The sequence below is a fragment of the Tachysurus fulvidraco genome, chromosome 7 (assembly GCF_022655615.1).
Source record: "Tachysurus fulvidraco isolate hzauxx_2018 chromosome 7, HZAU_PFXX_2.0, whole genome shotgun sequence".
Classification (NCBI taxonomy): Eukaryota; Metazoa; Chordata; class Actinopteri; order Siluriformes; family Bagridae; genus Tachysurus; species Tachysurus fulvidraco.
In genome coordinates this window covers 15,306,239-15,331,238 of record NC_062524.1, presented here as the reverse complement: position 1 = coordinate 15,331,238, position 25,000 = coordinate 15,306,239, and the positions used below count along the sequence as shown (strand labels likewise).

The 25,000-nt window shown below is 40.7% G+C and overlaps 3 protein-coding genes across 9 annotated transcripts in view; 2 read left to right on the top strand and 1 right to left on the bottom strand.

Annotated features, from left to right (window-relative positions):
• The window catches only part of micu3a (mitochondrial calcium uptake family, member 3a), a 23,095-nt gene extending 14,579 nt beyond the window's left edge, over nt 1–8,516 (top strand). For all 5 annotated transcript variants that reach the window (XM_047815984.1, XM_027134792.2, XM_027134793.2 and 2 more), the window contains 6 exons: nt 2,322–2,416; nt 3,204–3,375; nt 5,340–5,448; nt 5,983–6,140; nt 6,253–6,317; nt 6,826–8,516. In XM_047815984.1, the coding sequence (XP_047671940.1) occupies nt 2,322–2,416; nt 3,204–3,375; nt 5,340–5,448; nt 5,983–6,140; nt 6,253–6,317; nt 6,826–6,832 (606 nt within the window). In that variant the 3' untranslated portion in view covers nt 6,833–8,516. The remainder of the gene's footprint in view (nt 1–2,321; nt 2,417–3,203; nt 3,376–5,339; nt 5,449–5,982; nt 6,141–6,252; nt 6,318–6,825) is intronic.
• A 1,084-nt stretch (nt 8,517–9,600) lies between these two features.
• On the top strand, nt 9,601–14,683 carry vps37a (VPS37A subunit of ESCRT-I). 2 transcript variants are annotated; one of them, XM_027134796.2, is made up of 13 exons: nt 9,601–9,765; nt 9,862–9,972; nt 11,011–11,085; nt 11,175–11,292; nt 11,398–11,498; nt 11,879–12,092; nt 12,238–12,308; nt 12,637–12,764; nt 12,982–13,040; nt 13,208–13,276; nt 13,487–13,630; nt 13,821–13,912; nt 14,257–14,683. In XM_027134796.2, exons 2-12 carry the CDS (start codon nt 9,863–9,865, stop codon nt 13,899–13,901), a joined length of 1,170 nt encoding a protein of 389 aa, XP_026990597.2. In that variant the 5' UTR covers nt 9,601–9,765; nt 9,862; the 3' UTR covers nt 13,902–13,912; nt 14,257–14,683. The 2 variants fall into 2 exon arrangements, with proteins under 2 accessions (XP_026990597.2, XP_026990598.2); XM_027134797.2 differs by having other exon boundaries at nt 9,603–9,765; nt 11,879–12,080.
• A 288-nt stretch (nt 14,684–14,971) lies between these two features.
• On the bottom strand, nt 14,972–24,525 carry mtmr7b (myotubularin related protein 7b). 2 transcript variants are annotated; one of them, XM_027134787.2, is made up of 14 exons: nt 24,263–24,524; nt 20,803–20,922; nt 20,453–20,615; nt 19,684–19,841; nt 19,442–19,570; nt 19,122–19,256; nt 18,885–19,017; nt 18,532–18,641; nt 18,003–18,128; nt 17,806–17,855; nt 17,354–17,554; nt 17,125–17,259; nt 16,888–17,014; nt 14,972–16,521 (listed from the first exon to the last, which is right to left on the bottom strand). In XM_027134787.2, the coding sequence occupies exons 1-14, from the start codon at nt 24,284–24,286 to the stop codon at nt 16,198–16,200; spliced, it is 1,935 nt and encodes a 644-aa protein (XP_026990588.1). In that variant the 5' UTR covers nt 24,287–24,524; the 3' UTR covers nt 14,972–16,197. The 2 variants fall into 2 exon arrangements, with proteins under 2 accessions (XP_026990588.1, XP_026990592.1); XM_027134791.2 differs by having other exon boundaries at nt 16,419–16,521; nt 16,860–17,014; nt 24,263–24,525.
• Nucleotides 24,526–25,000: the final 475 nt, after the last annotated feature.

Here is a 25,000-nt window from a genome sequence, read left to right as displayed (position 1 = left end):
TCAGTGGAAAACATGATCAGATGTCTGACACAAACACCTCTTATCTGTTTTTTTGTATTTATAAATCACAGAACTATTTTTTTGAGATTCTACTCCAACAACCAGATGATGGTGAGTTCAGATCCCAGGACCATCATCCTGATCCACTATGTGATGTGTGGAGTCTGTATCACGTTCACATTTATAGGGAGGAAATGTGGATAATAATAATAATAATAATAATAATAATAATAATAATAATAGATGTCATTAGGAAGTCTGTGTTGATTGTTATATGAATTGTGGACGTACCATTTTGATGATAGTTGTATGTGATGTGATGTGTAGCACCATGTTTTCCCTGATTTATGTCCTACCTCAAACACTGTATGTTCCTGTCTGATTCCTCTGCTTGAGTCCACGTTCTTTCTCTTTTCTAAATGGTTTTTCCTCGGATAGGATTTTAATCTGGAGGTATCGCAGAGGCATGGACCGAAGCTCTGCTCTTGTTTGGCTTGAATGCACTGAAAGCTCTTGGGGAAAGGGGCGTGGCCAACTACGCCAAATTAGCATGACAGGCTCCTCCTATATCTCAGGCTCAGAGGTGTAGGATGTATAGAGATCAAGCCTGCACTCTTAAATAAAGAGCCATCATGGGTTCTTTGGTCTTCTTAGAGCAAATATTTAAGGTTGTATGTTGAAGCTTACAACAGAATGGTTTCTGGTGAGAAGAATCATTTCAGGAGGTAAAGAGAGACCATAAATAACTTATGAAACATTGTGCTCAATTTGTTCTGGTATGAGGAACGTTTGAGGAAAACGCTATTTACTCAGTCACACACACTTCTTTAAAGGTCCTTTGCTTCCAGAAAAGGTTCTTCATCAATGTTGTTTAGACAGTAAAGCACTTCTGTAGAGATCACTGTTAAAGGCTGAAGAACCTTTAAGAGCTCAGACATAAGAGTGGCCCAGAAATACTTCTCTTTTGATATTTTCATCTGCATACTTTGTTTTATTCCTACAACACGCTGAAGCCTTTTTCCTTTTTGGAAATAGTTTCTAAATGTTTTCTGTATAGATTTAATGAAATAGATTCTGATTCACATTAGACCACATTCATCATGTCCCTAATTATTTAGCAGAAGTTTTGAAAGAACTAAAAAGTTATCAGGGCAAACAGACGACTCCACCCACATGCACCACCTTTTCTTGGTACAGAGACCTGACTCTTCCACTCATGACAGGGAGAGAGAGAGAGGTTGGTGGGGGTGGTGGGGGTTGAGTGTTTGGGGAGGTTTTATGTGCAGCAGGAAAAAGGTGGACTCTCTTCACCTATTCACACATTGGCATTTATGTGTGAATGCAGCTTGTGTCTGAAATGCATGGCCTGTGGTGTGTTCATGCATCTTCTGGTCTGATAACATCCACCATTTTCTCTGTCTGTCTCTGTGTTTCTGTGTGTTTCTCTGTCTGTATCGCTACGGCTGTGTGTCTATGTACGTGTCTCTATGTCTGTGTCTGTCTGTGTCTCTGTATTTCTGTTTGTGTCTGTGTCTCTATGTCTGTGTCTTTGTCTGTGTCTATATATGTGTTTCTAACTGTCTGTATCTTTGTCTGTGTCTCTGCCTGTGTCTATGTATGTGTCTCTGTCTGTATCTCCGTTTTTGTCTGTATTTTTGTTTTTGTCTGTATCTCTGTCTGTGTCTCTGTGTCTGTGTCACTGTTTGTGTCTTTGTCTCTGTCTAAATCTGTCTGTATTTCTGTCTGAATCTCTGTTTGTATTTTTGTCTGTGTCTGTATCTCTGTATCTTTCAGTATCTCTGCCTGTGTCTTTGTCTCTGTCTGTATCTCTGTCTGTGTCTCTGTCTATATCTTTGTCTGTGTCTGTATCTCTGTATCTTTCAGTATCTCTGTCTGTATCTTTGTATCTTTCAGAATCTCTGCCTGTGTCTTTGTCTGTGTCTGTATTTTTGTCTCTGTATCTCTGTCTGTGTCTCTGTCTATATCTTTGTCTGAATTTCTGTCTGTGTCTATCTCTGTCTTAGATGTATGGAGTGTATATTTTACATGAATGCATTAGTTTCTCTGGATGTCTGTTGCTCTTGTATTTGTCTCACACACATCCTTCGATCTTTATACCTGATGTTTTTATCTAAATGATATAAAGATCTGTGCACTTTGACACTGAATGCGCTGAACGGCACAGACCCTTGACCAGCACTGAGGATTGTTCTGCCTCCATGGCGGAAAGCCCCTTTATCCTGTAATCTCAGACCATGATTTTATCAGTCACTGCTTTCTTTTCTTTCCTGCCCTGCCCCCTTTTGGCCCTCTCTGACCAGCACACAGACGAGGGTATGACTATAGACACCACACTGCTCATACACTTCTTCGGGAAGAAAGGCAAGGCAGAGCTGACATTTGAGGACTTCTACAGGTACAGACACTGAGCCTGAAACTGTAATTTATGCCTTGTCTTTCATACACAAACATTAAAAATTATTTTGCATATTCAGACAAAATACTTTTCACTTTTTAACAAATTAGTTTACAATCATTTTCCTCCTAATGTCATCATGACATACAGCTGTTTGTAATGCTCTTACATTTATCTACATTTACATTTACACTTACATTTATCTAATTTGCCTCTCGCATTTTTTAAAAATACTTTTCATTTCCTACATTTTCATTAACATTGACTCAAAATCTCTCATCATTTTCAGATTCTAACAACTCTCACATTCACACCTCTCACATTTATAAACAAAAAACTACTGCACTTGACCATGAATCTAAACCCTCATCTTTTCACAATATTCTAACATTTACTCTCACGTTAATTTACATAAAATTCGGTCACATTCACAAAAAAAGCTCTCACATCTCAAATATTAAATTCCTACCTCGAGCATTTATACAAAAAAGGTCTTACGTTCACTTCTTTACCTCTTGTATTTACATAAATTGCTTTCAGATCATTTCTCATAGGTTCATTGTGCTCTCACGTTTTATATTAAATATTAAATTGAATGTGTTTTCATTTTAAATTAGTTCCTCCTAGTTAAGGTCAGTTGCTACTTTCTGACATGTTTGCGGTCGACTGTATCAGCGCTGGGATTTGAAATAAAGCTTAATGTACAGATTAATGCTTTAGACCCTGAAGGTCCAGCACACTTTCACCTCGTTATACATTAGCAGTTCTTTCTCTTTCTGTCTTTCAGGTTTATGGATAATCTCCAGACAGAGGTGCTGGAGATCGAGTTCCTGACCTACTCCAAAGGCATGACCACCATCAGCGAGGAAGATTTCGCTCGCATCCTCCTGCGATACACCAACGTAGAGGACATACGCAGCTACCTGGAAAACGTGCGACAGTCCATTCCTGATGAAAAGGTGCTGCTGAGCCGCTTTTTATTTCCTCTTTCTTTTTCCTGGAACGTAATCAAACTCTTCAAGCTTTCTGATCATCTCATGCTTTAACATCCTCACACACTTAACACATGAATGCTCCACCGCTCCGTCTCTGTGTGTGTGTGTGTGTGTGTGTGTGTGTGTGTGTGTGTGTGTGTGTGTGTGTGTGTGTGTGTGTGTGTTTGTGTGTGTGTTTGTAAGACACAGTGTAATCTTACATCTCTTCCTGTCACCTCTGCCCCTTAACTCCACTCCTCCCCTTTGTTCTTCTAAGTGAGTGACAGGCTGTTGCCCCAATAGTATCATGTTCAGCTCACTTAGATGCTCTCGCTACTTCTTTACAGGGAAGTGGATGTTTTAGTGCAAATTGACATGTTGACATGAGGCCTTTTGTTTCTCATGAAAGCACTGAAGTGGGAAATTCATGTTTGAATGGACAAAAGAAATAATGGCACATGATTTAACACCAGAACAAATTACATTAAATTGTTCAAGCCCTGAAGATATAATATAATATAATATAATATAATATAATATAATATAATATAATATAATATAATGCTTACTGCTTTCTCACCAGTTCATTGTTATGTGTATTCTTTTGTAAAGAAACCAAAACCAACTAATGATCACAAAGCGATTTGTTCCATTCGAATTTGTACATTTTTACCTAGTTTTAAAACTTTGCTTCTTGTATCTCCAGCCTCAGAAATGCCAGGAATGTTAGTATTTCCCTCTGATCTTCTGCTAAAATAAGAGTACGTAAGACTAAAATTTAAATTTGGTAACGTTTAGTGTTTACCGCTAACTAGAGGTCTAATTAGGGCCCCTTTTTTATCCGAAAACCCGAGGCGGGTCGTGTATAATAATAGCGGCATCGGGTCTCGGGTAATTTAAAATTCATATGTTTTTACCGAACGGACCCGAGAAGACCCGAACTACTGTATCTAGTGTGTGTGCATTGACTCGAGTCCTTTTCCAACCTCTCCTCTGTTTGCCAAGACCACTTGTGACATGTGGCTGGCGACGTGTGGCTGGTGGTAAGCTAATTCTCGTTGAAACAGACCTGTCAATCAATTTTGAATCCACACTGTAGCGGTTACTTTAATGTAGAGTTATGCAACATTCGGGTCCAGTCGGGTTAAAAACAAATTGCCAATGGTCGGGTCTGACTCGGGTCTAATTTTTTCGGGTTTGTCTCGGGTCGGGTCTTTCTTTAAAAAAATAAATAAATAAATTATGCACGTCGGGTTCGGGTAAAAAGTGATTCGGGTCATTTCGGGTCGGGTACATTTCTTTACACCCGAGAAGACCTCTACCGCTAACTTCTGTTACACTGAGGCTAATACTGAGACTCAGATACTCAAGAACTTCTTATATACAAAGCACTTCTTATATACATGTATCAGTGTTATTTGTGTTGACGTGAGTGAAACAGAAGGTCATTTAGATAAAAAAAAAATGCCCCTGCTTCCATTATGTTTTATATCTCGATCCCATTATTTTCAGTTCTCAGTTTTCAGCTGAGCTCTCGCCAAGCCTCTGCCTTTCATCACGTTTTTCATCGTTGCAGTTGTTTTATCTCTGTGGATTGTTTTAAAAGTGACGTACAGCTGAAACATTGTAATTTATGATATCATTTGTCTGAATTAACTGTTCCAAACATTAAAGTGCCACAAGAAATAAATGTTTCCTTGTTAAGCTAATGCTAGCGCTAGCTAATGTGTCAACAACTAGATGAAGCTGTACAGTATGCTTGCTAACCTTAGGCTAGCTATTGCATTCAGTGGTTTACATCTGAAATATGGAATTCACTAGCAAGATATAGCTAACCCTGGTCTAGGTATCATAAATAAGTCTAAAACATAAACTAAAAACTGTAACCAAAGGCTTGTTACGATGTTCAGGTTTGTGTTTGGATAATCACGTTTCTTTCTTTCCTACAGGGAATCACCTTCGAAGAGTTCAGGTCTTTCTTTCAGTTCCTCAACAACCTTGAAGACTTCGCTATCGCTATGCAGATGTACAACTTTGCCTGCAGGTCCATCGGACAAGGTTCAGATTTATGGACATTAACACAGTTTTAGGTCTCAGCAGGAATATTCATATGAATTGTTAAGAAAACACTCAACACTCTGCAAGATCCTAAACTAAAGATACTTTTTTTATGTAGCCATCAAGCAGAGGGTATTTTAGCTCAGCTAAGCCTTTTGTAAAGATGCTATAAGACGATGCTATTAGGAATGTCAACATTCACTTTAGAATTTTGTGTTGGTTTGTGTTAATTACTAGACAGACACTTTATGACTAAAATAAGGCTAATGATTTAGCTAGCTAGCTAAAGACATTTATTAAGACATTTATAAAGGCACATGGACCGTGGAGAAGAGAAAGGATGTCAAGATTTAGTTGTATTTAATTATTAGGAAAACACACCATAATTACATGTAGCATTGACTGCTAGCTCATCTTACACATACTCTTAATCACTGGAATGAACATATTTGTGTGTGTATGTTTGTGTATATGCGTGTTTGTGTGTGTGTGTGTGTGTGTGTGTGTGTGTGTGTGTGTGTGTGTGTGTGTTAGATGAGTTTGTGAGGGCAGTGTACGTAGCCACGGGTCTTAAACTCACTCGACACCTAGTCAACACCATCTTTAAGATCTTTGACGTGGACCACGACGACCAGCTGAGCTACAAAGAGTTTATAGGGATCATGAAGGACAGACTGCACCGTGGAGGCAGGGTGAGAGAGTCATTATTACCGCTGTACTGCTATCTAGTGGTGACTAATTATATATCACAGAGGCTCCAGATGTCACTGAATTGGTGTGAAATTGTTCTCTGAATGTTTGCAGGGCTATAAGCATGTAGAACGCTTCACTTCCTTCAAGTCATGTCTGAAGAAGGAGCTGGCAGGAAGATAAGTACAAACACATCAGCAGGACCAAGATTTCCTCTACCTTCTCCCCAGTGTTAGCACCTGAGCTAACAAATAAACACATGAACATTCACTGTTACAGTTTTTAGTTTATGTAACATGTAGCTCTGTGTCCACACGTCACCAAGGTCATGACCTTCTTCTGCTTATTGGTGTTTCTATAACTGCAAAGGTGTACGATAGTCCATAAAAATGGCTAACCTTCTGAATAAAGGAGGTTTTTAGCATTGTTGAAATTGCAGCTGGACAAATATCAAACATAATGAGCTAGTATAATAGTTAAAACTTATTGAGAATTCTGATGCAGATACTTTCTGTTTTTAGCACAGAATGCTTCCAAGGAACATCACAACTTTACTACAGTTAAATGTAAACTGTGTCAGAAAACAGGAACATGTTCACGCATGCTAACATGCTAATAATTGACTCTTGTAATAATGTCTCTCTCTCTCGCGCGCTCTCTCTCTGTCTGTCTGTCTATCTCGTGCACCAGGTGAGCGTTGGATCAGTCCCCAGCTGTCTGGAGGAAGGATCCTTAATCATCTTCAGCGTCATCATCTTCATCATGATCAGAAGTCTTCCGTTGGGCATCTGCTGAGACGATTCTGCTTTCTGCATGTTCTGCATGACTCTCTTCCCTTCTCTCAGTACTTCCAGCTCTGCAAAAGTGATTAATGTGCTGCGGTTGTTATTAATAACTCCTCTGAGCAGCACAGTGTGAAGTGATCTCTATTTAATACACACACAAATCATGATCCTTTCTAAACCTCTGTGATTTCACTGTATTATTTTTACTGTTAAAATTAAATTGTGACACTGGTTTTCTTTTCTGATGAAAATAGATTTATTACTGCTGATATTTTCTACCTGGACGCAGTTCAGGTTATTTATTTACTCCGAAAAGTGAAACCAAAGCTAGCAAACTAGCTAAAGCGTAGCTATGAATAACATGCTGATTTTTGTTCTTGAGTCTCAATTCTGATTGGTCAGGAGGTGTATTAGCATTTCTATAGTAACAGGTCAATGACAGTTCCATGGATAACAATGGTGGTGTTTACTTTAGGAGATGTTTATTTAACATTTAAGGAAGGAGTCTCCAGTGTCATGAGAGAGGAAAACTGTATCTTTTCCGACATCTTTCTTTGTAAAATCAAAATATTGTAGGTTTTTATTTAAGACTTGAAAGGGAATGTCTGTTTATATCTGCTATAAGAGAAGTGATAATGTAAACATTTAATATTAAATGTAGCTATAAATGGATAGATAGTATGAAATATTTAATTGCTGTTGTATGAAGAGGAATTATTCACCTGGTGCTGTGACGTTAATCGAAATGAAGCGCACCCTGGTGGTGGGAAGAGGAACTCCAAGGAATGGAGACTTGTGTTCTTTATCCAATCTCTTTTCTATTAGTTAGAATTACAGATTGAGAGACAGTGAACCTAAAGTGCCTAATTAGAGACAATAACATCGTTGCCCTTCCTGATTTCTTTAAATCTAAATTCTGCAGTTCTCAAAATATTAAATAGTTCATTAAATATTGTGTCTTTAATCCAATCACATCACACAGCTTTAAGTGCTTTCCAAGAGCTTTTAGAGCTTTAACTCTTGAAGGTGTCATAGTCTATGGACCAGTAAGAAACCTGACCTAAACATGTGGGTTTTTCAGTGAGTAAAAATCCGAAAACTGCATGTGACACTGTGATCTGTTTAATAATGACCTTAAAATAATCACAAAATTTCTCCATTTACTTTCACTTCCAGTTTGTGCTCCAGCTGCATTTATCTGACCAGTCATCCAAACTGCAGTCACTAACCTGTAAAGAATAACACAAAGAAATGCCTGAACGGTGGATTATTTCTACTGCATACTGTTGTGTCTCTTATACTAATAATCAGGTGTTGTGTTTGGATATTTAGAATGAAGGTGTTGTATGTTGTACAAAATGCAGAATAATTATTTCCCTTCTTGTTAGTTATTACCGGGATATGAAGCTAAAATATGAAGCCAATTTGGATGCATTTAACTTATTGCTGTTTATTAAAAATACACAACATCCCTGCAGCCTGGTTGGAGATTATTATCTAACAATAGTGTTGAATAAAATGTTGGTTATTTGTATGTATTTTCTGTGGGTTTTGCATCAGAGAATGGCAATAAATCAGTTCCTACACCAGTAACAGCTCTTGTTAAATTACAAGGACACAGTTTGCGGTTTCTGTGCTGTTTTATTAACTTTAAGATAGAGATAAATAGAAAAATAGAAGAAAAAAAATAGAGATGTTTGTGTGTGTGTGTGTGTGTGTGTATGTATGTGTGTGTGTATATATATATATATATATATATATATATACGTATATATATATATATATATATATAGATATATATATACGTATATATATATATATATATATATATATATATATATATATATATATATATATATATATACGTATATATATATATATATATATATATATATATATATATATATATATATATATATATATAAAAACTGTAAGCGAATGTAAAGTAAGATGTCAGGTGGGATGTTGTAGCCTAGTGTTTAAGGTGTTGGACCACTCATCAGAAGGTCATGAGTTTGAATACTAGGTCCACCTAGCTGGCACTGTTGGGCCCCCCGAAGAGGACCTCCGATGAATGGAGACAGATGAAGATACAGTGAACCTAAAGTGCCTAATTAGAGACAATAATATTGTTGCCCTTCCTGATTTATTTAGATCTAAATTCTTCAGTTCTCAAAATAGTAAATAGTTAATCAAATAGTGCATATTTAATCCAATCACATCAGAAGGTCATGAGTTTGAATCCCAGGTCCACCAAGCTGGCACTATTGGGCCCCTGAACAAGGCCCTTTAACCCTCAGTTGTATAAACTGAAATAAAATGTAAGTTACTCTGGATAGAGGTGTCATTATTTGATTAACAGACATGAGCTGTTTGTTTTTCTAGCAGATTCCTAGAGTAAGATATTTACAGGAAAGCTTCAGTGTGTTCACTTTTATCTCCATCACAACACCATCATGCTGATTATTCTGCTGTCACATCATAACAACTAAATTAATACACCTAATAGTTTAGAAACTAACAATGTAAACCTTAATTGTGTTATAAAGTGTTCAGTATTGTAACACGGTGTGTAAAGTGTTTTAAACACACACGGTTCAGTGAAAGGGGTTTGTTCGGATTGATTGATTGATTAACTGTTCAATCACAGAGCAGAAGGCGGGACCTATAACCCGTGACGTAAAACTCGCGCGTCACTGCTTGTTTGTCATCCGACGTGCTTTGACGTTAGATTTGTTCCCACTATTAACAGTTATTAACGCGTACGATGCGTTATAACCAGCGCTGTTGACTCGAACATGTCCGAAGGGCAGTAATAATAAGCGTGTTCAGCGGATGTCAGGTTGGTTTCACATGCTAACGGTTATGATACAGCAGTTGTTTGCTAACTTGTTAGCATGTTCGCCTAAAGTGTGAGTGTTTATTGGGTTTATTTCAGGATGAACTGGATTTTCCCGCTGTCTAAGGGCTCTGGGGCGGTTCCGCCTTTAAACAGTTTACAGAAACAAAGACAGCGACAGATCGAGTCGCTGAAAGCTGCGCATTCTACGTGAGTGTTTGTACACGAGCTAACAGGCTAACTAGCATGTCCTGTAAAGTGTAACATCCGGTTACACGGTCAGATTAAAGTATTACAGTATTAACGCTGTACTGTTTACTGCCATGTGTCACTCAGGGCTTATTGTAACACTCAAACTAATGCTGTCACTATTAATAGGACCTAAGTATGTGTTTGTATTTGTGTTTGTATGTGAATGTTTTTGTGTATGTGTTTGTATATGTTTATGGGTTTGTGTGTGTGTGTGTGTGTGTGTCTGTGTGTGTATATGTGTCTGTCTGTGTGTGTATATGTGTCTGTCTCTGTGTGTATGTGTATCAGAATCAGAATCAGAAAGGTCTTTATTGCAAAGTATGTTTTCACATACGAGGAATATTTTCTAGTACAGGAGCTCCACAGTGTAAACAGAATGGCAGTGATAAGAAATTAACACGTATAATAGACAAAAAAAAAAAAGAATGTGCAAATTGAAATAAATTTGTGCAAATGTGCGAATGTGCAAATTTGTGTGTGTATGTGTTTGTTTTTGTGTATGTATATATGTGTGTGTATAACACTAATTTTATTTATCTAACCTGCCTAACTGGAGTAACATGCTCAGTGAGATGATGTCAGTCAGTTATCTGCAGAACAAAGTGCTTGTGATGTGTCTTTAAGGAACAAGTCGACTTTAAACCGATTCTAATCTGTAAAGAACCGATTAGAGGAGCTTTGTTTTTTTGTTTGTTTTTTGTTCTTGGAAATGTGGGAATCCTGGTGAATAGGCCCTTGAAGAGAGGCCAGTCCATCACACACACACACACACACACGCAAACTGTCATGTTTTTGGAGAAAAGACACGTTTAAGCTTCAAGGATTAATTGGTTCTTAATACATCTGATGCTGTTTTGTTCTCTCCAATCACCAGCACTGAATAACCCAAATATAAAGATTTAAGAAAACTGTAATCACTGAGCTGATCACAGCTAATATCTACCATCACATGTCTGTGTGTGTACATCATGACCCACATATGTGCTGCTGTTCCAGTATCGCAGAGATCCAGAAAGATGTGGAATACCGGATTCCTTTCACCGTCAACAACTCGACCATCAGCGTCAACATGTGAGTGTGATTCTGATAACATCTGAAACAGAGCTTTGAGGACGGGTGCCAATACTTATGACTTTACTGAAGAAAGTGTGTGTGTGTAGATTGCTTCCACCACAGTTCCCTCAAGAGAAGCCTGTGATCACTGTGTATCCTCCTGTGGGTCATCACCTAGTGGATGGGAACAATGGCACCGTGGTCACCAGCCCCCTCATCACCAACGTACTGCCTCACTCACCTCAACACTAAACACTTTATGAACAGCTTATTAACAAACACACCGTGTTTATAACTCTTCTTATCTCGTCTTGTGTTGGCCTGCTTTAGTTCGGGATGCACTCAGATCTCGGGAAAGTAATCCAGAGCTTGCTGGATGAGTTCTGGAAAAGTCCTCCGGCCCTGATGTCCGGTGCACCGGCTTTCCCGTTGTGAGTACAGAACACTGTCATATTAAAAATGAGTTAATGTAGTGACATCACAAACATAAGCTCCACCCCTTTGAACACCCCCTTAACCCATTATGCAAATGAGTAGTTGATGATGTCATACTTCACAACTTGTAGCTACAGCATTAGCTTGATTAGTGAGCTGTACAATAGTTAGCAAAGAATTTGGACAGGTTCAGACTGCAATGATTTCAAATAGAGTTTTCTGAGTATTTAAACATTTTTGGAAATGCAGTGTATTCATTTGTTTATTTATGTTTTAAATGTCACAACAAGATGTTTCCTAGTCTAATTTCTTTTTCTTTATTTCTATTTATCTTTGATTTATTTTCATCTCCCGGTCTAATCCTCTCTCCTTCCAGCATGTACAAGCCACCGTATCCTGCACAGAACTTTCATTTTGTCCCCACCTTCCCCGGCCAGGACCCCCAGCGGCCCGTCTGCCCCGCCTCTCATCCTCCACCCCCAGGATCAGAGACCCAGCAGGCGCAGAACCGCCCTCCTGCACCGGCGTATGGGCTGATCACAGAGCTCCTGCTGCCAGTCCCCATGGCTGACTCACAGGTCCTGCGCTGGGTTTGTTTGTTTTTGTTTGTTTGTTTTGTCGAAGCACCGCTTCATCACTCAACCATGATTGGCACAAGACACAGCTGTTTATTCTTTACTGATCTACACCAAATAGTTTCTACAAGCCTCAGCACGTGGCTTTTTTCTTTCACAGACCGGACTGAATGGTCACATCTACAAGATGCCCGAAATCCCTGACTCGTTTCCAGAACTTTCCGACATGAGGTAATACACACTGTCCTACGCTGCATTACTCATGTTTATTACTTAACCTTCCTTTTTTTTACTTGCTTAGAGCAGAGGAACCTGTATAACTCATTTGTGGGTGGGGCTACAGTCAGATATGCTAATTAGGACTATATTAGGAATATTTATTATTCATATTCATGAAATACTATGAATTATTAATGTGCTGTTTCTACATTTATGACTTTCCTCATTAAGAAAACATTAAAATGCTCTTTAAGACGGCCTTCAAACAACAAGACATAATAAATACCAAAGTGTGTGTGTGTTTGTGTGTGTGTGTGTGTGTGTGTGTGTGTGCACTCAGTGTGTCTCAGCTGAAGGACATGAATGACGAAGAAGATGTCCTGTTGGAGTATTTTGCATGTCTGCCTCAGCTCAAGCAGGTCTCCAGTGATAAAGAAGATCTGGTGAACACCATCGTCACTGTGGCCAGTATGTCAAAACACGTGTGCGAGTGAGTGTGTGTGTGTATGCGAGTGAGTGTGTGTGTGTGTGAGTGGGTGTGCGCGAGCGAGCGTGTGCGCGAGCGAGCGTGTGAGTGTGTGTGTGAGCGAGCGGGCGGCCGTGTGTGTGAGCGAGCGAGTGTGTGAGCGAGTGAGCGCAACACACTTTACTGAACGAGACATACCTGGTGGTTGTGTTTGTACAGAAAAGAACTTGCAGTTGGAGCCTCATTTGGAAGGGAAGAGACAGGAGATGCTGTACAAAGTGAGTACACGCACACACACTCACACTCCCACACTGCACCTTTAAGGGATACATCCACTCACTGCGTGTTGTATTGAAGTCATATGAGCTCTTGCTGTAGCTTGAGCATGTGCTTTGGTGTGTGTGTGTGTGTGTGTGTGTGTGTGTGTGTGTGTGTGTTTACGCAGGCTGAGCAGCTGACCCAGATGCATTCAGCGTTCCAGACCAAAATGCAGAGACAGCATGAGCTCAGTGAGGTAAACTAACACACACTCTCTCTCTCACACACACACACACAACCCTTTGTCACATCTATAACACACTCATTCCCACTAAAAAAAACAGAAACACACAGTAACCAACAGGTTTGATTTTTCACTTAATACATTCATCTGATAAAAAAGCTGTCTGTGAAGATTCTCTGTCTCTCTCTCTTTCTCTCTCTCTTACACACACACACCATTTAGAGCTGCAGTCTGAGTGCCCTACAGGCAAGGTTAAAGGTCGCAGCCCATCAGGCCGAGGAGGAGTCTGAGGAGAAGGCCGAGAACTTTCTGGAAGGAAAGACGGAGATTGACGACTTTCTCGCCAGCTTCATGGAGAAGAGGACGGTACTGTGATGAACTACACTTGTTCTAGACGGTTTAAAGGCTTTACTCCTTCATTCTAGATTTAGTACTGAATATTGTCCTGACTTGTAGCTCCGGCCACTGTCTCTTTATACGTCTGTACAGTAATGTTACACTGCTGCTTTAAACTGCACCTCTGGGCCATGATGGTGTTCTGTTGGGTTTTTTGTAGCTTTGCCACAGCAGAAGAGCTAAAGAAGAAAAACTTCAGCAGTCCATCAGTGATCACGGACATTTCCCCTCTGCACACTAGTCTCACTACTGGTGCGTTTCACACTCACACCTCACACTTATGTTTATATGCTTACAGTGGGTTATTAAGTAGGGAAGCGTTCAGGTTTTTGTAATGTAAGCGCTCTCTCTCCCTCTCTTTGCTCTCTCTCTGTCTCTCTCTCTGCTATCTCTCTCTCTATCTGTCTCTCTCTTTCTCTCTGCTTGCTTGCTCTCTCTCTCTGCTATCTCTGTCTGCTCTGTCTCGCTCTTTCTCTCTTTCTTTTAATCTCTGCTCTCTGTCTCTCTGTGTCTCTTGCTCTCTATCTCGCACTCATTCTCTCTCTCTCTCTCTCTCTCTCTCTCTCTCTCTCTCTCTCTCTCTCTCTCGCTCACAGGTTTTGGCACTAAAGCAGAACACTCAGCCTCCTGACAAACACTCAGTAACGCAGATCTTTCTGCGAGTGACTGGAGCTTTTCACCATCAGCTGAAAATCAGAGTGTGAGCTGATACTGAACTTCCTGTCTGTGTTCTCGGAGTGCTTGTTGTTCTGGATGGGCTTGTGAGGCTGTAGAAGGTGGTGTTATTCCCGTGGTGGTGTTCAGAGTATTAGGCAGCCTTCTCATTAGCATACTCTGAATACTGACAACGGATTTCTTTGGGTTTGGACCTTTCTTGCACTCGAGAATGTGATATTTGCCGATGCTGCCAGACACCACGAAAATACTGTATTTAATAATGTTGATAATAGGCTTTATTATAATCAAATGTTGTATTATAAGTTTATTTAATTTGATAGACTAATAAAATATTTCCAATAATCACTACGTCTGAGTTTTTGTGAAAAGAAGAAACATCATCTAAAAAGCAGATACAGGCTGCGTCCCAAACCAGTGTAAAGTGCAGTATAGTTGTGCATCTGCATCTTTCCCTCGTGGTCCAGTATTCAAGGTTTACCTCAGATTATTTACCTTCAGAGTCTGTAATTAGCATCCTGTAATTAGCTTTGCTAACTTGCCCTTTGGCATGTTGCCAGTTAGTGCAACATGCTCTGGTGGTGAATAGTTTACCTCAGGATCATTTCAGGAATTTATTTATTTATTTATTTATTTGGGGGGGGGGGGTCATTTCAGCATCAAAAGTAGTTCAAAGACTACAAGATGAGTTGTAAATATTAATTTATTCTAATGTTGTACAGTGTTTTACAACCAAATTGCTGTTGTGTGTGTACATGTGTGTAGAAAACACAGGAATGTTTCCAAGTTTCAAACTGTGCTCGTGTGAGCTTGCAGCTCCTCTGTGCTTCAACTGGGAGACGATGGTGGGTGGGTTAGTGGGTGGGTTATTGGGTAGGTGGGTTTGGGTTGGTTACTGGATGGGATGGTGCGTTGGATATTGGGTGGGTTGGTTGGGATGGTGGGTGGGTTATTGGGAGATGTTGGTGGGATGGTGGGTGGGTGATTTGGGTGGGATGGTGGATTAGCAACGTTCTCTGTTGGTTATGTGTATATGTCTGTGTGGAATATTATCTGATATTAAGATATGAAATGCAGATGATGATCAGAGCTCAGCACCTAAGAAAGAACTAAATATGTTGCACCTTTGTTACTTTTAATATCTACATGTAGGATAAACAGATCCTTCTGAAACAGTTCATCCAGTCTAACCAGTTTGCTTTTTATAATATACAATGCAAATGTAAAGAGAACCATGTCACTGTGGTTTAAACGTTGTTGTCAAAGGAGGTGTAACTACTTTTTTTTAAGTGGAGAGAATTACTGTGGTAAAACACAAACACACCAACACACAGGAGCCAAAACCAGGATCTCAAAACTCAAGGTAGAAGTGTAAAGAATAAAAATAAACGCATCAAAGCCTAAAAAAAATGTCACTTCCACCTTCACTGAACACTTTTTGTTTGCTGGTAAAACAAATAGCGACTGTGTCCTTCAGCTTCAACATTCCTCCTCTAATCTTACAGACGCGTTCACCCTTAGCGCTGGCACTAACATGCTAACATGTTTTGCTGAGGTAAAATAAAAGTGACTCTGGTCCTCCAACATGGCCACTGATTAAGTTAGAGTGTTATTTAATTTATGTACATTACATGTGTATATATATATATATATATATATATATTTTTTTTTTTTCGTTAACCAGTAATATCTGTAAAGATGTCAGTTATATTATTAAAACCTAAACTCCAGTTGGATCTCTGTTGCTTTCCATTCCAGTTAATGGGAACCGCTGGGTTTCTCAGATGTCACATAAATAAATAAATAAACACCGCTCCTGATTATTGTCCCCCTATCAGCGATCCTGTTTCCTGTTTTTTTACTCAGACGCTTGCATAGGCTGCCTCGTCCAGATGGGGGTCTTTTGTATCGTCGCAGGAGCTGGAGGCGTGGCTGCTGAGGTCAGCGACACCTGATTCCAGGTCACTGCAGACTGAAAGATCGTCGGCGTCGGTGGCCTTGGGGTTGGTAGGTGATGTCAGTGGTAGTGTGAAGGAGGGGGCGTGGTTTTCTGTCCCAATAGCAGAGTTCATGCAGGTGATGAAATCCTGAGTTTCGCTGACCTTGTTTTCTTTCAGCAATATCCGGTACGAATGTTCAGTCGCTCCGTTGCTCTTCATCTTGCTCTCTAGCAGCTGAGCAAGTCTCTACATCAGGGAGAGAATAAGAGTTAGAGAACAAGCAGCTGCACGGAAACATCATTAACTTCCTCAGCGGCACTGATGAGTGCTGGATAGTGATTGGTCAGAAGGTGTTGACTCGTTTCTATAGTAACGGCTTATTAACAGGGATTCGTTGCTGTGTTTTCTGTAAGGAGCTTAATTAAGGAGCTTAATAATTAATTATTTGTTATAATTAATAACAAACATTCGAGGTTCAGCTCAGCATTTCATTGGCTGCAGGTGCAGTGTGTCTTAGCCCAGGGGGCATGGCTAATCATTTAAACATGTGTATCTAAGAGGTGTGTTTCAGCGAGTATGTATGCCTTGTCCATCGCCGGTCTCCCGCGGTACCTCCTGGTGGGTGTTAAGCTCCTCCTCCAGTTGTTGTGACTCCTCCTTCACTGCAGTCAGCCAATCAGAAGGAGACTGATGTGAGGCCCTGCCCCTTTCTGCACAACTGTACATGCCTTTCCAGAATCTGGAGTCACACAGAGTTATTTATCCATTAGCATCTACTGAAGGCTACAGCAGTATTTCGTACCCACATACACTCATTTCTTAGAAGAAGAAAGAGAAGGCAGCACTCACTTGAAGCTGTAGGGTGTGGTCACAGGTCTCAGCACACCCTGAGTCTGACTGTGGTCTGATCTGTACAGCGGATTTAAGAACTCGGCTCTGTTCTTCCAAAGACACGGCCACAGTGAATGAGTTCGCTCCAGTATCCTGCTCACACACACACACACACACACACACACACAGGTCAATATTTAGTATCTTTACAGTTTTGAGGGTTTTGTCGACACATGACGGCGCTTACCTCAGGTCCCGACGCTCTCTCTGGCTGTTACCGATGAAGTTGCCGTACTGACAGGAGTGGACATGTGTGTGCAGCTGCAGGAGGAAGCGCTCATTAAACTCGAAGGCGCAGGGGAACTGTTCCATCAGCTGCCAAACACACTCCAGGAACTGGTCCATCACAGGCGACACCTCCTTAGGGTCTCCGTCCAGGTGAGCATACCTGTGGGGGAAATAACATAAAAACATTTCCAGATGACTGGGTTAGGTCAGAGGTATGTCAAGCTGATTTAAATGCATAAAGTACAAATACATCTATGTGCAGATGTTTGGATGAACACATTCTCTGATGAACAGATGTTTGGATGAGCAGATGTTTGTATAGATGTTTGGATGTACAAACATCTGTACATCCAAACATCTGCTCATCCAAGCATCTGATGTTTGGATGTACAGATGTTTGGATGTATAGACCTGTGTGAGAACTTGTGTCCAAACGATACCCAGTCCTTCTCTATCAGCACCTAGAGAGACACAACCAGGCCATGTGAGACAGATAATAGTACATATCTTCAGACCCACTGCGGCTTGGGTTATAAGGATGTTTATAGTTTGTGTAGCAGATATAAGTGTGTTAATGGCGTGTTGTGTTTTAGTGAGTGTGTTTTTACCATAAACCCTTTAATGCTTCTGTAGTACGGTTCCAGGAGCAAGCTGGCCACCGAGCAGGCCTGAGCCGTACGATCCCATCCATCAGAGCAGTGTACCAACACACTCACCCCTTCCTCTGCTACAGCCTGAACACCCCCCAACACACACACACAGTCAGGATTCCATCTGTTACAAATATAAGTCTAATGTGAGACTTTTACTTTTTAAACTTGGCTTCACAATGAAAACCTCTGACTAAACCTCCTCACATCAGGCTGGACATGAGTGTTAATCTGCAGATTGTCATCTTGGGTTAAAAGTAAAGTAAAATAATCAGTTGTTCATTTTAACTGTGAAACTAAAACCGGGAAGAAACATTAATGTTTGTAAATAAAACCCTGGTTAGCTTTAGGTCAGCTTCACAGTTTGGTGCAACTGAATTAATGCACAGATTTCATCCTAATTAAAGTTTTATTCTGAGTTTAATTAGACAAAACTCAAAGGTCTACATCTTCCAGTTTTTACACACACACACACAAACACACACACCTTGGCAATGAACACTCCAGCATCCAGCACTGCTTTAATGTGTTTGAGCCACCCAGAATTCTCCAGACCCCACAGGAAGTCCCCCATCGATGGAGACCGGAGATCCCCGACTGTAACGTGGGACAGAACCCGTTGATTTATTTTCTCTAGCAGTTTGTAAACACGCCTTTCTATTCTGTTTCTATAGCAACGGTTCGTACACTGAGAGCCGGATGTCAGAATGCAACACAGAGACCGTCTTTGTGGAGAAATAATCAACCTCTGGGTGTATAAGTAACTTTATACAGCACCCGAGCATTCGTTGCGTGATTTTTTTGATGATGTCATGGTGCACTGATAATGTCACTACACACCTTCGATGAGTTTCTGCTGGCTGCTTCTCATCACGTGGATGTTCTCGATGCCAATGAACTGTAGTTTGATGTTCGTGTAGTGATCCTCGTTCTCATAGCCTTTTCCTGCTGCCCGATTGGCCATCGCATTCAGCTACACACACACACACACACACACACAAAACCATTGTATAATGAAACTGATAAATATAAATGTTTTACACATTTGAACCCTGATGCATTTCCGTGACCCCTCACCTTTGGTCGCGTGTCCACCACATACATGAACTCACTGGTAGGGTTGGACTTCATGATGGACTGCAGCATCTGTTCATCCTCTGGAGAACGAGTGCTGAAACCAGAGAGAGGCTGACTGCTACGACACACGGCGGCCTGTGGAGGGAGGAAGGGAGGGAGAGAGAGAGGGAGGGAGGATGAGGAGAGGGAAGGAGGATGAGGGGAGGGAAGGAGGATGAGGGGAGGGGGGAGGAAGAGAGGGAGGGAGGAGAGGGAGATTAGTTATTTAAAACCACTGATTTGTGCCCTATGACGTAAACGAGTAGAGAAACAGCACGCACGCCGGTGTCCCTGTGGAAGTACGAGAGAACAGGAAGTCGCCCTCGGCTCCTGAATTTGGCACTGCCTACGATTACGGCGGGAGACACTGACTTCGGCACGAACAGCTCTGAGGGGTACGTGTCACACACCTGTGTCACACACACAGAAGGAGGAGGAGGAGAAGAAGTGATTGATGATGAGTCCATTATTTTAGTAACATCACTCAGTACTCAGTGTTCAGTGCTCAGTGTTCATTGCTCACTCTGTACTCGTGGTTAGCTGGTGTGATGTGCCAGAGGTTGCTCGGAATTCCCATCCGGCTAAACTCAGCACGGAGGTCCAGGAAACTCCAAGCCTTCTCTCTGTCCTCTTTAACCATGCTGGGCAAGAAGGAGAAGCAGAAGAGCTCTCCATAACGCTCTGATAGACAGAGAGGGGGGGGGGTGTGTAAGAGATGGGGCAGTGGGGGGGTGTATGGGGGGTGGTAAGAGTGTGTGTGAGAGAGAGGGTGTGTGTGTGAGAGGGGGGAAGAGTGTGTGTGAGAGAGAGGGATGAGTGTGTGAGAGGGGGGAAGAGTGTGTGAGAGAGAAGGGGGAGTGTTTGGGGGAGAGGGGAGTGTGTGTGTGTGAGAGAGAGAGACGGGGAAATGTGGGAGAGAGTGTGTGTGTGTGTGTGTGAGAGGGGGGGAGTGTGTGGGGGGAAGGGGAGTGTGCGTGTGAGAGAGAGAGGGGGAAATGTGTGGGGGGGGGTGAGGGGGGGTGGGGGGTGTTTGGGGAGGGGGAGCATGTGTGAGAGCGGTAAGTGTGTGTGAGAGCGCGGAGTGTGTGTAAGGGGGGAGACAGAGAAAGAGAGACAAGGAGAACGTTGTCATATGATTGTGATTGACAGCTCAGTTTCAGCTTAGGCTCCATCCAATTTTGACCCAATCACCTGCCAAAGTCAGGATGTGTGTTCCCTTCGTGTGTGTGTGTGTGTGTGTGTGTGTGTGTGTGTGTGTGTGTGTGTGTGTGTGCACGCTCGTGTCCCCTCACCTGGACGTGACAGGTGTGTAAGTGCCTCATGAACATCTACACAATCTCTCTCAAGTGGCAACAGGAACTGAAACACCTGGAAGTTCTTACAGTGCAGGATGAGAGGACTTCCTGTTGGCGTGGCCGGGGGACGATCAACACTGCTGATTAGACTGTGCAAGAGCTAACACACACACACACACACACACACACACACACACACACACACACACACTTCTTAGTGTTTCACAACCTTATACAGCACTGTACAGGAAGTTGGTGTAATTACGGCGAGTCCTGACTTCCTGTATGTTTTGTTCTGACAGAGTTATGTAAAATGAAACAGATGCTGTGTGGCTTTTGCTTCCTACCCAAGTCTCTTTGTGTGTGTCTGAGTTCTCCACGAAGATGGTGTGTGTGGAGGACAGGTACAACGTTCCCACCATGGACTTTCGGGGAATCCATCTGTCAATCAAACGCACGTTCTCCACCTGCCAAGACGCAGGAAAACTCAGGCAGGTCAATTAACCATGACACACCACAGTAATGACCGTCTGAGTGTCCTAAAGCAGAGGTTCCCAACCTTTTTTGTGCCAGGGACCAGCTTATTCATAAAAAAATTCCAGGGGCCAGTTGTCAATTTTAATGCCTCAATTTTAAGATGCATCCTTTGGAGCATATCACTGGGTAAAACAGTAACAGCCTATCATTTAATTGCATATAATGAACATGGTGGCAACAAACTTGTAGGAATATACCAATCTTCACAAAATGTTTCCCTTTTCTCCCATACAATTACAGTAGGTCTACTTCAAAAGCAACTTACACAGCACTCACTCACTAGCAGGTGGCAGTAATGGCAAATTGTATGAAAATACCAGTCCATTTCACCTGTCAAATCTCTCCAGAACCACTAAAGACAATCACTTCAACAGCAACTTAGTGTTTTCACTCACCAATAGGTGACAACAAAGGCTAATTGTATGAAAATAAGAGCCAGTTTCAACAGTCAGACAGATTTAGAATACAATAGCGTAAACACAGTGATTTCAGCCAATAATTTTTAAAAGTATAAAATTAGAGATTAAGCTTTAACCTTTAACAAAACATACCAGACTAGACCAATGAGAACAGAACATGAACTGCTTATTGATATTACTATAGCCTATTTGTTCTTCCTGGGCATCCATAAAAAACATATATGCATCCAAATCCAAATGCAAAAAAATTCCAGGATACAATAAAACAAAATTTGCTTCACAAATATGAACGAAAACCAGCTTACAGTCTGATATCAATATCAGTGAGACCCCTGGGATTGCTTGGCAGCCACAAGAACATCATACCGGGGCTTGATGGTTGACAATGAGACACGCAGGGTATTCCTCACATCGAGTCTGGTCTTAGTGGCGGTCATGGCAGAAAAACCTGCCGCAGACAGATATGAAGTCAGGAACAGGAGCAGGGTTTTCAGTGCAAGGGTGCTGATCTCAGTGTATTCTTTCGATGCTTTGATCCAGAAGGATGTCATTGGTGTTGAAATAAAGAGAGTTTTCAGGCCTCCATCATTTTTGAGCTCTAGCAGCTGGTCTTCTTGTCTTGATGAGAGCTGGTTCTGACCGTCATCATCTTCAGAATTAGAATCAAAATTTACTTCTATTAGCATGAAAGTTTTAATCGACGATTAATAATAAACGATTAATCGACGATAAGCAGGTTCATGCGTGGGCGTGCATTTACACCATAATGACTATAAGTTTGCGTGTTCAATTGCAGCCTTTTGTTTTGTGCAGATGTAAGTTGTAATATTGTGTTTATTTTGTGTAGGCCTATCTATATCTGATTTATCTCATGACATATAGGATGCATTTGGTTGTTCCAACTTGCCAGCTGCTTTTTTTTTCTTCAAATATCTTTTGCTCCAGATTTAGCTATTCGGTGAGCAACCAGATATGATGCCTTTGTTGCAGCTACGTTTACTGTTGTCGAGGATATCAAAACTTGCTGCTGAGCGTCCAACTCACATTTCATTCTTTCGGAAAACTCCTCTGTTTTGTCTTTGATAATTGGGTGTTTGGTGGTTAAGTGCCGCTGAAGTTTTGACGGCTTCATTGCTCCATTGCAGAGTTTTTCACCACAAATAACACACAACGGATTTGGCGCCACGGAATCGCCTGTTGTCTCAAATCCATACCTAATGTATGAGGTATCGTATTTACGATTGAAGCTTGTCTTTTTTTTTCACTCGCTATTTTCATGTTGTTCATCGCCTTTCCTTTTACTACAACTGCCCGCAATGAAATTAGCCATTGAAGTTTGCTGAGGCCCGCTCATCTCTCCACATACTTCGGTCACTTCTGGTGCACCGCGCTTGTTTTACAGTCCTTTCAGATACGACACGTTGCTAAGCAATTGCAAGTTGCTCAAAGAAAAACATTTAAAATTATTTATTGTTTATGTTTTGGATTAAATAACATGACATGTCATAGCACTTAAAAAAGTCAATTATTATTATTATAAAAAAATATTCTGGGAATATTTCAAGGCCCGGTACTAACAGGGCCACAGACCAGCACCAGTCCGGGGACCGGGGGTTGGGAATCACTGTCCTAAAGGACGCAGAGCCTGTGATCCTCAGCATCAGTTAATCATACCAATTATTAATAATTAAGATTTCAAAATAAACTAATAAACAATAAGTAAACGTGCCAAAAATAACAGCTGTCACCAAGCAATAAAAAAACAACAGAAATTAATGACAACAATATTTCTGGAATAAATATCAATTAGAAATGTTACAATAAATGAGCAAAATATATTAATAATGTTAAATATAATCATGAGAAATGATCAGTGAAGGGTAAAAAAATATATGTTAAAATTACATACATGACAATATTTAATGTAAATACTGTGACAATATATTAATAAATAATCTTTATATAATTATTAAACAACAGAAAATAAATGCAAAAATGACAGACAGACAGACAGACAGACAGACAGATAGATCGATAGATAGATCGATCGATCAATCTATCTACCCTCTACCCTGATCGGGAGCCCACCTAGCAACATCATCCCATTCTCAGTGATTCAGATGTGCAGCAGTGTGAGGTAGGACAAGTGGTGAGAAAGATCTGATAGAGCAGTGTGCATGTGAACAGATGGTTCCTTCAGTGGCAATGTCAAGTTAGTGAGGTCAGTAAACGCCACTGCTAGACAGACAGATATATAGATATACAGACAGATTGACAGACAGATATATAGATATACAGACAGATAGACAGACAGATATATAGATATACAGACAGATTGACAGACAGATATATAGATATACAGACAGATAGACAGACAGATATATAGATATACAGACAGATTGACAGACAGATATATAGATATACAGACAGATAGACAGACAGATATATAGATATACAGACAGATTGACAGACAGATATATAGATATACAGACAGATAGACAGACAGATATATAGATATACAGACAGATTGACAGACAGATATATAGATATACAGACAGATAGATAGACAGACAGAAAGATATACAGACAGATAGATAGACAGACAGAAAGATATACAGACAGATAAATATATATTCAGGTCGCTCTGCAGCCGGTAAAATAAAAAAAAGAAGTGGTGGTGGTGGTGGGGTATATGGGTAAGAGGGTATATATCGGTTTTGAGCTGCGGGTAAATAACGGCCTGTTCTAACAGATGGTGCATTATTTGCACACGGTTTCATTGAAAAACGCGTTAGAGGAAACAAAACACATAAACGCTTAAATTAGATTAACGGTGATGCGCGCGCGCTACCTTCGGTGTCCTGATGTGTTCCATCCTCACGGCGGACCTTCTATCCGGTGTATTAACGTGGAGCTCCGTGTCCGAGCCCCATACGGTGCTGTGTGTGTGTGTATATATATATGTGTCTATGTGTGTATGTGCATGTGTATATGTGTGTGTATGTGTGTGTGTGTGTATATATATATATGCCTTTTTCCTGCTCTCCGGTCCGGTTCCGTGGGGTAATGACGGTAATTTCGCCCTCGCGCCGCAGAGATACACCACTGTTACGCGTTATTCTTCCGGGATGCCAGATTGATACAGACTCCTCTGTAAAGGCGAACCACAGCGTCGTGATTCTATTTACATCTTTCTTACACACAAATGATCCGTTTCTATGGAAACATATGCCGAATTTAGTGCAGTAAACAATAGGATAAACCAGACTAGAGTTTCTGATGAAAAACAAAGGGAAGGGAAAGTGATAGAGGTGTGAAAGAAAGAATGAATTTAATTTTTTAATAAATTGGCGAAACAAAGAACTAAAGGGAAGAGAAGACAAAAAAGATCTTCATCTATTGGAAAATAGCAAATAAATAAATCTGGGAGACAAAATAATGATTGAAAAATAAAAATTAGCATTTACTCCAAAACATTAACACTCCCTGCGTTCCCTAAAGATAATAATAATAATAATAATAATAATAATAATAATAATAATAATAATAATAATAATAATAATAGTAGTAGTAGTAGTAGTAGTAGTAA

Excerpts from the sequence above, each read along its gene's own strand:
- vps37a (XM_027134796.2), top strand. The coding sequence starts at position 9,863 with ATGAACTGGATTTTCCCGCTGTCTAAGGGCTCTGGGGCGGTTCCGCCT. Across the intron at positions 12,765-12,981 it reads CACCATCGTCACTGTGGCCA|AAAAGAACTTGCAGTTGGAG; the intron begins GTATGTCAAAAC and ends GTGTTTGTACAG. Across the intron at positions 13,041-13,207 it reads GACAGGAGATGCTGTACAAA|GCTGAGCAGCTGACCCAGAT; the intron begins GTGAGTACACGC and ends GTGTTTACGCAG.
- mtmr7b (XM_027134787.2), bottom strand. The coding sequence starts at position 24,286 with ATGGAACACATCAGGACACCGAAG. Across the intron at positions 19,842-20,452 it reads TACACACCTGTCACGTCCAG|AGCGTTATGGAGAGCTCTTC; the intron begins GTGAGGGGACAC and ends TCTGTCTATCAG. Across the intron at positions 18,129-18,531 it reads CTGGAGTGTTCATTGCCAAG|GCTGTAGCAGAGGAAGGGGT; the intron begins GTGTGTGTGTTT and ends GGGGGTGTTCAG.